This window comes from Heterocephalus glaber, unplaced genomic scaffold (genome assembly GCF_053883595.1).
Source record: "Heterocephalus glaber isolate CG9 unplaced genomic scaffold, H.glaber_assembly_v1.0 deba00001428, whole genome shotgun sequence".
Lineage (NCBI taxonomy): Eukaryota > Metazoa > Chordata > Mammalia > Rodentia > Bathyergidae > Heterocephalus > Heterocephalus glaber.
Window position 1 is genome coordinate 20,075,403 of NW_028258293.1, and position 12,621 is coordinate 20,088,023.

The 12,621-nt window shown below is 37.7% G+C and overlaps 2 protein-coding genes across 13 annotated transcripts in view; one reads left to right on the forward strand and one right to left on the reverse strand.

Annotated features, from left to right (window-relative positions):
• Sbf2 (SET binding factor 2) overlaps positions 1-12,621 on the forward strand; it is a 450,794-nt gene that overhangs the window by 269,111 nt on the left and 169,062 nt on the right. The gene's annotated exons all lie outside the window — the stretch shown is intronic.
• Positions 4,259-8,176, reverse strand: LOC110350550 (cytospin-B-like). Its single transcript, XM_021263786.2, is given in 3 exon segments — positions 4,259-6,532; positions 7,059-7,678; positions 7,680-8,176. Coding segments are annotated over 3 exon segments (2,100 nt in total). The 5' UTR covers positions 8,136-8,176; the 3' UTR covers positions 4,259-5,508.

Sequence of the window (12,621 nt, forward strand, 5' to 3'; positions counted from 1 at the left end):
AGGAAACTGTGTGACATTTAAGGTCATGAGTCTGATTTTATCCATCCTTAAATTTCAGTATTTTGGTGTAAGTCATCATTTCTTCTGTTATTGTATCAGTTTCTTAAGTGTTCACTCTACCTCCATGCTGACCCATTCTCCTTCTACATGTTCTCCCTGCTTCATCAAAATGGAATTTGTACAGTTGAACTAAGACATTGTCACTTCCCAACTTAAAATCCTTCCTCTTTGCCCTTAAAGTATGATTTACCTTGGCCTCTCTGCCTATCGTAATAGCCTCATGTCTCACTGCTGTCAGTCCTTGGGTCTTAAATGTCTTATTACCTGAGTTTGGAGCACTAATTCTTCCCTTTCTTCTATTTCCCACTCTCTCAATGCTTCCTCCCACTCAGGCAGCTCCTACTTACCCTTTCATCTCAGTTTAAATGTCATTTCTTCTTAGAAGCCTTCCTCAGCTCAGCAGTTTTGGATTGGAAGTCACTCTATGTGCTTCCACTTTAACTTGCACCTCTCTCATTCTATATAGCATTATCGTGCCACATGTAAGGAAATTGCCTGTTGACTTATCTGTAATTTCCCTTGTGTCTGGCATAAAGTAGTCTCAGCAAATATTTGATGAATGAATAAATGAATAAGTAAATACAATGTAAGTAGCTGCTTACATTAACTTGTTAGCATTTCATTCAGTCCCTACAAAGAGTTGCCATCCCCACACAGAGTAGTAACTTTTATCCCTTTCTTGGCTGTAGTCTAAATCACAACCCAAGCTAGCCTGCGTCTGTTGTGTCTCTGTGCTCAGCAGTCTTTAGAGAATGTGGGTTGATGGTTCAATAATTCATCTCTGCTTGAAAATAAAACTTACAATTCACATACAGCTGGTCAATACTGTCCTAATGGACAGTTGTGTCATTGACACATCTAAAGTCCAAACATTCATACCTTTTATGTTCATACCCTGCTGCATTGGTTTCACCATGGCTGAAGCTCAAGAATCCATATGTTTTTAAAGTTCCACAGTGTCCATTTTCCCTTGCTGTAACTGAATATCACAGATTGAGGAATTTATAAAAACTAAGTGTTCATTTGGCTTAAGTTTCTGAAGACTGGAAAGTTCACTATGTGCGAAGCTACATCTGATGAGGTTCTTGCTGGTAGGAACTCTGAAGAGTCAGGGTAATGCAGACCATCATAAGGAACTAAGGAACATCCTAGCTCAGGTATTTCTTCTTATAAAACCATAAACTTTATAATCCCATCGAATGAGGACCCCACTCTAATAGCCTCTTTAGTCTTAATTAAAAAGTCTCACCTCCAAATACCATGGTCAAATTAAACTTCCATTTTATTAATAACTCACAATGGGTATTAAATTTAACAAGAATTTAGATGGGGACATTGAAAACAATAGCACACCGGTAAATTTGAGATGTATCTACCTGGAATTTAAAAATCTGTCCTTTTTTGTAGGCTAATCATTTTCAAAACTTTTTTCAAATTTTTAAAATGTTTATTTCTAAGCCCCATTATCAGAAATTCTGATTTGATATGTCTAGAAAAGAGTAGATTAAAACTAACATTTGAAACTTTAAACAATTAAGTGGGGAGCTTAGTAGAAAGTCAATCCCCACTGTATATAGTATTCCATTAAACATTCTAGTCATTTGTCAGAAAAGCTGAAGATTTCTGTATTATCAAGGAAGTTGGAGTAAATTTCTTTTATGGTGTCTCCTACCTCTGAATTCCATGATCTCAGGATCTTTTTTTTCATCTTAGCCTAATAGGAACAAAATAGTTCTTCCCACTTCATATTACATTAACTTCTTTGATCTATGCAGGGTCTCTTCCTTATGTTATTTAATTTTATCACATTATGTTATCAGTCCCATTTCAGTGCATTTAATATACTACTTTATATGTAAGTGTGCTTAGAAATGTTTATTGCATATGTGCTTTTAATTTATGCAAATCGTATGTTATATATGTCATTCTGTTTTGTCACTCAGCATTATGATTTTCATATTTTATGAGGTTAGTGTAAATCTGATTCTAAAAACAGATAAATACAATAAAAAGAAAAAGTAGTTCCATTATTCTTTTAAATGTAAATGTAGAACTCTTAAATAAAATATTAGCTAACTGATTTTTGTAGTGCATTTAAAGTAAAACACTATGATATAGTGAAATTTATCTCAGGATCCTTTCAGTGTAATTCATCACATTAATAGATTAAAGGAGAAAAATTATAATTATTTCAATGAATTAAGAAAAGATATTTAGGCCAGGGATTTAGCTCAGTGGTTCTGGGGCCTGCCTCACAAGCGCAAGGTCCCGAGTTCAATCGTCGGTACCAAAAAAAAAAGAAAAGACGTTTAATAAAGTTCAACCCTATTTGTAAAAGTTCTTGAACTATTATTAGAGGAGAGCTTCTCTACTTGTTAAAACCTACAGAAAGCCTTACAGTTAATGAATAAACTTTATATGAATTCCTTTAAGATTGGAGGAAAAGATGCTTACTGTTATTACTACTGTTACAATGTTTGTAGGAAGAAGAAAAATGAAATGAGATCTAAGGATTAGGAGAGAAAGATAAAAATCATTATTTTCAGACCATCTTTTACCTAAAAAAGTATCAGATTGAACAAACTACTAACTAATAATATAATTCTGTTAACTTGCTAAATACAAGATCAGTCTGTACAAATCAATAGCATTTATTTTCACCAGAAATTCTTCCTCTCACCTTCCCTTCTTTCCCTATCAGCTCCCCTCTCCTCCCTCCCTCCCTTGTTTTTCCTTTGTCCATTGTCCAGGCACCATTAGGCAGGCTCAGGTAGGCCATTAATGGCAACCAAAAAGAAACTGAGCCCCATACTTGCACACACATAGTTTAAATGAGATGGCCTAGATAGCTCATAATCAGAAGGCTTTCCAAATAAATTGATAATATTGCCAGAGTTTTCACTGACAGAAAGTACAAATTTGGGGGCTGGGGATTTAGCTCAGTGGCACCGTGCCTGCCTCACAAACACAAGGTCCTGAGTTTGACCCTCGGTACTGAAAAAAAAAGGTACAAATTTGGAAATGGACAAAGCTAGAATGCATCCCATAGTTTAGGCTAAATTAAAGCTAAATAACACAAACTCATGATTATCAATATGTATTGGATACTGAACATAAGTAGAAATGTGTACATATCTGTTGTGTGTGTGTGTGTGTGTGTGTGTGTGTATTACTAGATCATATGTGTGATGTCCTCAGGATTCATCGGTGTTATAGTATGATTCAGAATATCCTTACTTTTTAGGCAAAATAATTTCTAGTGTGTCCATACTGCATTTTGTTTACCCATTCATCTATGAGTGGACACCTTGGGTTGCTTTTACCTTTTGCATTTATAAATAATGCTGTGAACATAAATATATAAATATCACTTTCAAGTCCATGTTTTCAGTTCTTCTGATTATGTACCCAGAATTCCTAGATCATACAGAAATTTTGTTTTTAATTTTTATATTTGCAGTTTCAATTTTTGTGATTACATTCCTCACAAGAAGTTGGTACCTATACATAAATAAATTCTTTTTTCCCCAACCTCTATCTCTTGGTTCCCTTCCCATTTGCAAAAGATCTATCACCCCAATTTCTATTATCTGTCTTTTTTTTGTGCTTTTTTATATTTTGAGTTTCTCATATAAGAGAAGCCAAGCAGTGTTAAAGTTGTATGTCTGATTTATCTCACTTAACATTGTGGTCCCAAGGGGCACACATTGTCTTTTAAATGATTCACGTTTATCCTTCTCTGTGGCTGAGTAGTACTCTACTGTGGATAAACACCACCTTTTCTTTATGTATTCATCTGTTGATAAGATTTAGCTATTTTGCATTATGTTGCTATAAACATGAGTATGCAGTATCACTGTAATATGATGTCTTTAACTCATTGGGGCAGATACCTTGAAGGTGAATAGCTGGGTTGAATGGAATTTCTGTTTTTAGTTATTTGAGGAACTCTATACTGATTTCCATAATGATTGTACTAGTTTACATTCCCACCAATAATGTAGAAGGGTCTCCCCACCCTGCAGCTTTCCAGCGTTTGTTATTATTTGATTACTTAGTGATAGCCGTTCTTTCTGGAGTAAGGTGGAACCTCAGGGGTTTGGTTTTTTTGTTTGTTTGTTTTTCTAAATAATAACATTTATTTAGCACTTCATAAATGCTTACATATAAAAATATTCAACAATACCCAGAGTAAAGATCAGATCAAAATATGAGGGTTAACACAGCTGTGCATTTTAAGTTGAGGTTGCATTTTTCTTATTGTCTAGATTAGAAAACACCCAGCAAGTTCATTTTAAGTCATTCTAAGAATTTTCACCCTGAGGTAAAGATTTCCCAGAACATGAGGGTAATTCCAGCGAGTACCTAATTTTCTTTATAAAGAAGTATCAACATCTCTTCTTTCTCATGCCAAGTTAAATTTTTCTGGTAAGCCTGTGTACTCCAATTTGATTTCTTCCTGAGCTTAAAGAGCATTCTTAATCCTAATTTTCCTTTTTATTATGTAGCTAACAGCCCTATGCTATCTATACTGCAAGACGCTCCTCACATGAGAAATGTAGGAGGTTTTTCACTGGTAGAGTCTGCTGAATTAGATACAGATCTTCACAAACATTTGTACTACCCAAAAGTTTAGTCATACTTTAAATTCCAGATCACTCTGGGTTGTGCCCTTCTGCATTGAAAGTCTTTAAGTTTCCAGTCTAGGTTTTATTCATGAGGCTTTTGTTGTAAGTTATCCTTCATTAGTTTTCAGTTAGGTTTCAATTAGCATTGTCATTGTGTATATTCATCTGGCTAACCACATTTTTTTTTCTCAACCAAATATCTGTGTTTAGCCAAACAAAGATTCTGGAAATCAAACCAAAGCTTAGTGGCAGTTTGTTTCAAATGAGGTAATAAAGTGAGACCTCAGCTTGCACAGGCTCAAGCAAGACTTGATATAAGGGAGAACTTTCTAAAATTCTTCAGGATAAGGCATCATCCAGATGGCTTCTTATTTTGCCTTAAGCAGTGTCAATTCCAAGATTACCAGATCCTACATTCAAAAAAGCGCATGAAAATAAATACCAAAAAGCAGAACCTATGCATGAGCTTCATTCACCACCACTTGGGAGTTTGCTAAGCCACTATTCTCTAAGAACATGAAATATTTTTTCAAAGACTTATATTTTATCTTTCTAGAACTTCATTTTACTCTCCAAAAGCAGAGACTGCTGAATCTTCATCTTTGATCATGCATGAGTTGATTCTGAAAATGTAGAAAAAAGTAAAGAGGCTTGATTGCAATGTGCCACTGTTTGGAACAGTGAATGGTATAGGAGACAACTGGGCTCTTTTATATAAAATGGTAATTTCTCCTCTACAGATTCCCCCTTTCACATAGAAATGGCTGTAGTTTCCAGTCATGGCAAGGGCTGGGCTGTGTTTCTTCCACCAAAAGCTCTGCTAGCTGACAGAGACCACGGAACTGCTGTGGGCCTGCATGTCCCCTAGCTCCTTCTGTAGCCTGGCATTCTTCTCCTCCTCTTCCAACAGCCTCCTCTTCACAGTGCGTAGCTCCTGCTGGGCTTCACATTTGATGTCATTGGCCACCACCGCTGCAGTCTGTAGGTCTGCCTGGAACCGCCTCCATTCCTCAGTCTCCTCCTTTATCTGTTTTGTCAGGGTCTTTAGCTGCCATTCCAGGTCTGACTTCTGCTCTTCCAGCTTGATCACACTGCTCTCTAGCTCACTAATGAGCTGATTGTTGTATAACTTGACAGCCCAGTGCTGTTCCACCTGATCTTCCAATTCAAATATGGTTTCTTTCATGTCTTTAATCTCTGCATCACTCTCTGATGCTTTCTCTTGTAGTTTTAGGCTGGTTCTGCTCAGCTGTTCTGCTTGATGATCACATATCTCCTTCACGTAAGAATAATCTTTTTCCATCTTAGCTAGCAGGCTTGAAATGTGTTTAATTTCACCATTTGCTTTTAGCAATTCTTGTCTGAGCTCAGTGCAAGAAAGTTCCAGCTGATCTTTCTCAGGTCGAGCTACTTTCAACATTTCCTGAAGTTCACAGTTCTCTGCTGTTTGCCCCAAGATACTACTGGTCTCCATGGCTTTTTGCTTCTCACCTTCCAGGTGAGCCTTCAAAGACCCATTCTCCATCTTCAAGCCTTCCAAGGTAACTCTACATTCTTCCAAAGTTTTGGTCATCACATTATTATTACACCGTTCTAGTTCTAGGAAGCCATTCAGTTTTTCATTTTCTTCTTTCAGGTGCTTGATCATGTCCAAAGCTCCTTGGTTTTCTTCTTCAACCTTCCGTAAGCCACAGGTCAACTGCTGCTGAATGTTGAGCAGCTTTTCTCTTTCAAAGCGGCTTTTCTCAAGAATATCTGTGCATTTCTGCTCTAGCTCAAGGATTTTCCCTTCTTGGGCACTGGGCTCATCATTCTTCACTCGCTCTTGTAAAAGGTTTATCAGTGTAAGCACACGAGGGTCATTTATTGAAGCTTAAGCAGGGACTCTCAATTGTCACCGACACAGCAGATCAAGATTGAGAGCCCCGAGTTCCAAATTAGCAAGGTTTTTATTGAGATTACAGCAAGCTTCAGTCATTAGCAGCCATATGATTGGTTAACATTTAGCAAGTATGAAGTGTAGAATTTTGATTGGCTAGGCTCATTGGGGGTTGAAGGGGATTACGTATAGGTTTTTACAAGAAAAATGGGGACAAAGGTTAGTGGTCTACTGTCACGTACTGATGGTCAGCAGACATCTTGACTCATGGTCATGACCACCTTATGTGGATAGTCAGCACGTTAACAGATTGTCCTATAGATAGTGGGCCCGGGACACTTGTTTCTAGGGCAAACAGATGGCTGAGTAATGAGCTTAGGAATCTTGAGTTACAGATCATGTCTTTTGTCCCAGATCAAGCACAAATTTGAGAGAACAAAGGAGACTGCTCCATTTTGGACAAAATGGAGTCATTCTGGTCCCACATCAGTTTCTCGTTTTCTTGACTTAGCTGCTCTGCCCCCTCTCGATGCTGGTGGAAGGACGTTTCTAAAATAGTCTTCTCATCCACTAGCTTCTCATTCTCAGCTGTCAGTTCCTGCACCATTTGTTACTGATCTGATAACTCTTGTAGAGTGGCCTGTAGCTCCTCTGCAGTGCTGTGGTGATTCTCTTCCATCTTCTGTATCTTTTCTGTAAGGGAAGCAAGGGACAGCTCACTTGCATTGTTTGGAGAATTCCCAGTGGTTGAAAACTTGGAGTTCTTGTTGCTGGTGGAGGACAGGGGCCAAGACGGGGTATCAGTGATGATATGCTCAAAATCTGAGGCATCTGGTGACAAAGAAGCTTTGGTAACATCACTGCTTGAAGAACCGGATGTCCGTAACGTATTTCCATATGTGTTTTTCTTATACTCATCAATTTCACTTCACAGTTCATTTCCGGTTGGGCTTCCAAAGCTTGACTCTAGAGTTACAGATGTTGGGCAGCTGCTATCACCAGTGTGACTTGCTGCCCCTTCTGAATTTGGTGACTGCTCAAGGTAAGTCAGTTTTTCCTTCAAGATCTGGTTATCTTCTTCTAGGTCAGCAAGCTCTTTCTGAAAGGTCTTTGTTCTTCTCTTCAAGGGTTCTTATCAAAGGTTCTGTGTTTCCTGGTGGAACTGATGTTCCATCTGAACTTTGATCTGAAGCATCAGTCCCCTCGGTGCTCAGGGCCATTCTTTCCTTGGATTTCTTTAGTTCGCTTCGAAGCCTGTTGATTTCATTATCTTTGGTTTTGGCTTCTGCTATAGGTTCCCGAACTTGGGATTCAAGCACAGCCTTCTCTCCCCCTTCGTTCTCTTGCTTTAGTTTTCCAGAAGTGGTCCTCAGGTGCTTAGTAGGGGTGTGAGTGCAGGAGGAAGTTGGACTGGACCCTGATTTCCTTGGGTTGGAGGGCCCTCGTGCCACAGACCTCTCTCTTGAGACAGTTACTGAGAGTTCCCGGGGAGTTGGGATGCCTGTCCGTTTGGTTGTTGGAACAGCCACTGGCTCAGGATCTTCCGGATGTCCCGAGTGGTTGCCCATGCTCGGCCCGACTCGGGTAGCAGCCAGCTGGTCGGCCTCCGACAAGGCGACCGCGGCACGCATCGGCACCGGCGGACAAGGCAGCTGCGTCCGCGGGTCCGCTCCAGTAAAAGAAAGGGCCGGATGCCTTCCAGTTCTCGGCTGCGGCCGGTAGAGTGCTCCTCGGGCCTGCAGGCGGGCCCCACCCCCTTATCTGCATGAGGCCCGCCCACCTCGCCTCCACGCTGCCCTCCTGGCGCGGCCCGCCCCCTCATCCGCATCCCCGGGGGTTTTAATTTGCATTTCTGTAATGACCAGAGATGTTGAATATTCTTTCCGTGTATTTATTGCCCACTAGTACTTCTTCTGAGAAGTGCCTATCCATTTCAATTGTGCATTTTTTATTGGATCTTTTATTTGGAGGGATCTGATTTTTTTAGTTCTTTATATATTCTAGATATTAGTCTTCTATCAAAGGAATAGTTGGGAAGTTATTTCCCATTATGTATGTCTCTTCATTCTGTTGGTTGTTTCCTTTGCTGTGCAGAAAGTTTGTTAATTTGGTATGATCCTATTTGTTGATTCCTGATGTTATTTCTTCTGCCATTAGGATTCTGTTCAGAAAGTTCTTGCCTATGCCTGTGTCTTCAAAACTTTTACCTATTTTATCGTCCAGCAGTTTAAGTGTTTCTGTTTTAACATTTAGATCTTGGATCCATTTTGATTTTATTTTAGTATTTGGTGGAAGGGTATGGGTCTAGATTCAATCTTCTGCATGTGTATTGCCAGTTTTTTCAGCACTGTTTCTTGAAGAGGCTGTCTTTCCTCCATCATAGGTTTTTTGGCCACTTTGTCAAAGATCAGATAGCCAGATGTACCTGGGTTGTTTCTGCATCCTTAATTCTGTTCCATTGATCCATGCTCTGTTTTTATGCCAGTATCATGCTGTTGTTATCACTGTAGCTTTGTAATGCAACTTAAAATCTGAGATTGTGATGTCTCCTGCCTTGCTCTTTTGCTTAGAATTGCTCTGCCTGCTCTAAATCTTCTGTGTTTCCATCTAAGATTGTTTTTTTAGTTCTGTGAATAATGTCAAAGGTATTTTGATGGGGATTGTATTGAATCTGTAAATTGTTCTTGGCAATATGACCATTTTGACAATATTAAATTACCAATTTATGAATATGGGATGTCTTTCCATTGTCTGGTGTCTTCTTCAATTTCTTTTTTTTTTGGTACCGGGGATCGAACTCGGGTCCTTGAGCTTGCGCAGCAGGCGGCGAAACCACTGAGCTACATCCCCGCCCCTCTTCTTCAATTTCTTTCTTCAATATTCTAAAATTTTGGTAGGCCAGGGATGTAGCTCAGTGGCACTGCACCTGTCTGACAACCAGAAGGTCCTGAGTTCAATCCCTGATACCAAAAAATGCATATTTTTTTTCTAAAATTTTCATTGTATTGGTCTTTTACCTCCTTGATTAGACTGTTCTCTAGATATTTTATTTTATTTTATTTTATTTGAGACTACTGTGAATGGAATAGTAGTTCATTATTAGTGTATAGTAAAGCTACTGAATTTTAATGTTGATTCAATATCCTGCTACATTGCTGAATTCATATATCAGCTCCATAAGTCTTTGTAGAATCTTTAGGGTCTTCTAAATATAGTATCCTATCATCTGTAAGCAAGGATAATTTGACCTCTTTCTTTCCCATTTGTATTTCTTTATTTTTCTCTTGCCTAATTTTCTCAAGCTAAATAAAATTGTAAGAAATGTGTCAAGAGTGGTAAGAGTAGACATCTTTGCCTTGCTCATTTTTTATAGTAATAATTTGTCTTCCCTTTCTTCCCTCTTTAGCTAGAGATTTATCCATTTTATCAAATATTTCAAGGAATAATTTATTTGTTTTACTGATTTTTCTCCTTTGTTTTATTCCTTTTTTTTTTGGTATCAGGGATCGAACTCAGGACCTTGTGCTTTTTCCTTTTCTATTGACTTATATTGTCCACCTTTTTGTTTCCTTTCTTTTACTTATTTCATATCTAATTGGGTCTATTAAGATAGAAGTTGAGGTTATTTATTTGAGAGTCTTCCTCTTTTCTAACAGAGGTATTTAATACTATAAATTTCTAAGTTCTGCGTTAGCAGCAGTCAACAAATTTTGATGTGATATGCTTTCATTTTCATTCATTTTCAAATACTTTCTCATTTCCCCTTTGATTTCTTATTCCTAGGGTTAAGTTTATGTTATATAGTTTCCACAGCATTGTGTATCTTCCAGAGAGTTTTCATGTTAAGACAGTACTTTCTAATTTAATTCTATCTTAAATAGAGAATTTGCTTTCTGTAGCAAATGCCACGGAGGGATGAGACCACCCGAGCAGACTAGTGAAAGCAAAGAGGTACAAACTTCATTCACCTGAGCAGAGTGGACTGATGGCAAACAAGAGGCCACCAGCCCTGAACAAAGAAAAGGCAGAAAGCTTTGTAGGGCATTGGAAGAGAGGTCTGGCACTTCTATTATGTATAGGGATCAGAGCAGATATTTGTGGTTGGGATCCATGCAGCGATGAAGGCAGATGTATGGATATTTTCAGGTGACTTGGCATTGAAAAGATGCTGTACTTTATAGTTGTTATCTTGATATTGGGAACATCCCATCCTGTGTTCTGTTCCAAGATAGCACAGTTTTTGTCAGACGGAGACAGCACCTGCTTTGGCTGCCTGTTTTGTTGTTTTTGTATCTTGTCAAACTAGCTTCGAATTAAAGCACATATACTTTAAGCATTTCACGACCAGGTCAACCCTGATGATACTTTTTATGACTTGAATCTTCTTAAATTTATTGAGACATTTTTATAGTTCAGTATATCGTCTATATTCCTTGTGCACTTGAAAAGAACATGTATTGTAGTGTAAGAATTTCTGTAAGTAAAGCATTGTGAACTTTTAAGTAGAGCCATGATTTGTTTGTTTTCTTTTGTTTTTTTCTACTTAAGATCTTTAATCTTTCCAATGGTCATTGTTTAGAAAATAAAAATATAAAAAGCAAAATTTTCTTGTTTCTCAAGTACACTTTTTCAGTGGTCATCAATGGCAAAAAAGTCTAAAAATTTCTAACAGCTACAGGGGAAACAAATACAGTTTTTCCCAAAAATTTTTCTACTGCTTTAGCACAGAAATGATCAAGTTCAGTATGGAAAAGGAAAAAAAACAAGGAGAATGAAACATTTTTATAAAGACAATTTAAGCCAGATTACAGAGTTTATAACAGAAATAACTCAGTTTAATAATAAGGTCAAAGTGAAAAATCACATCTATGTCTGAATCTGCCAAGCTTTGATACCCTTTGAAGCTCAGACTGTTACCTTCTTTCTTTTATCTATGACTATTGACTAATTTTATAGAAATCACTTTATTAATATGATTTCAAACCTCCTTCTTCTTTAGCCTAGTTGTCCTGTAGAAAGCCCAGTGCCCAAGCTTGATTTTACCTGTCATAAATTTGCTAAACAGTGTTCCAAAAATAGCAACCAGAGCCCAAAGAAAGAGCAATTGAGGGAAGAAAAGAGAGGAAACATCAGTTTCTATAACTTCGAGGCTCTAAGAACCAAATATTAAAAGCATTATAATCTAATGCACCATTACTTTTCATAACATACGGAACTGATACTTACTGCTTGATATGTGACCAGTCCAAACTGAGTTGTGCTGTTAATGTAAAATACACACCAGATTTTGAGAACTTTATCTGAAAGGGGAGTGTGAAATATCAAATAGATGACTTTTATATTGATTTTAAGTTGAAATGATCATATTTTACATGCATTGGCTTAGATAAAATATTTTACTATAAAACTAATAATAGTTTTACCTGTTTCTTTTTACTATTTTTTAAATAGGGCTACAAGACAATTTTAAATTTCCCATATGGCTCATTCTACTGTATTTTAGTCAGACATTGTTATTCTAGAATTTCATGCTGGAAGTTCAGTCTAAGATAGTGGTCTTGCTTCACTTTATCTTCATTCATTTTCCTTTGACCTGATGACAAAAGATTGGGAGGAGGGTGGTTGCAGGGCAGGGCATTATTGTGGAGACCAAATAAAATTGCCAAGTCCCTTACAGAGATTTAGTAAAGTTGCTTCTTAGTTAATGAAACTCAACCTAAGCTAAAAATTTATGATCTATAATTCTACATCTACCTCACACTTCACACTTGAATGAAATTCACATAGCTTGGATCTCATTGCACTATTTCCCTGAAATGTCTTTGGGACCAGGAATTAGAGACATGCTTTAAAGGGTGAAAACAATACAAGCACTTTGCCTCCTTCATTCTCCTGAGTTCTTTCTCCTACAGTTCGCAGCACGATTTCCATATTGCATAAGGAACTTGGCTAGAAAATGATCATCTACAACCTGTCTTGCAGTCAAGAAAACATCCCTTTTATATAACCTTCCATTTTTTTTAAGGTTACTCAAATGACTTTTGACAGGTTCAA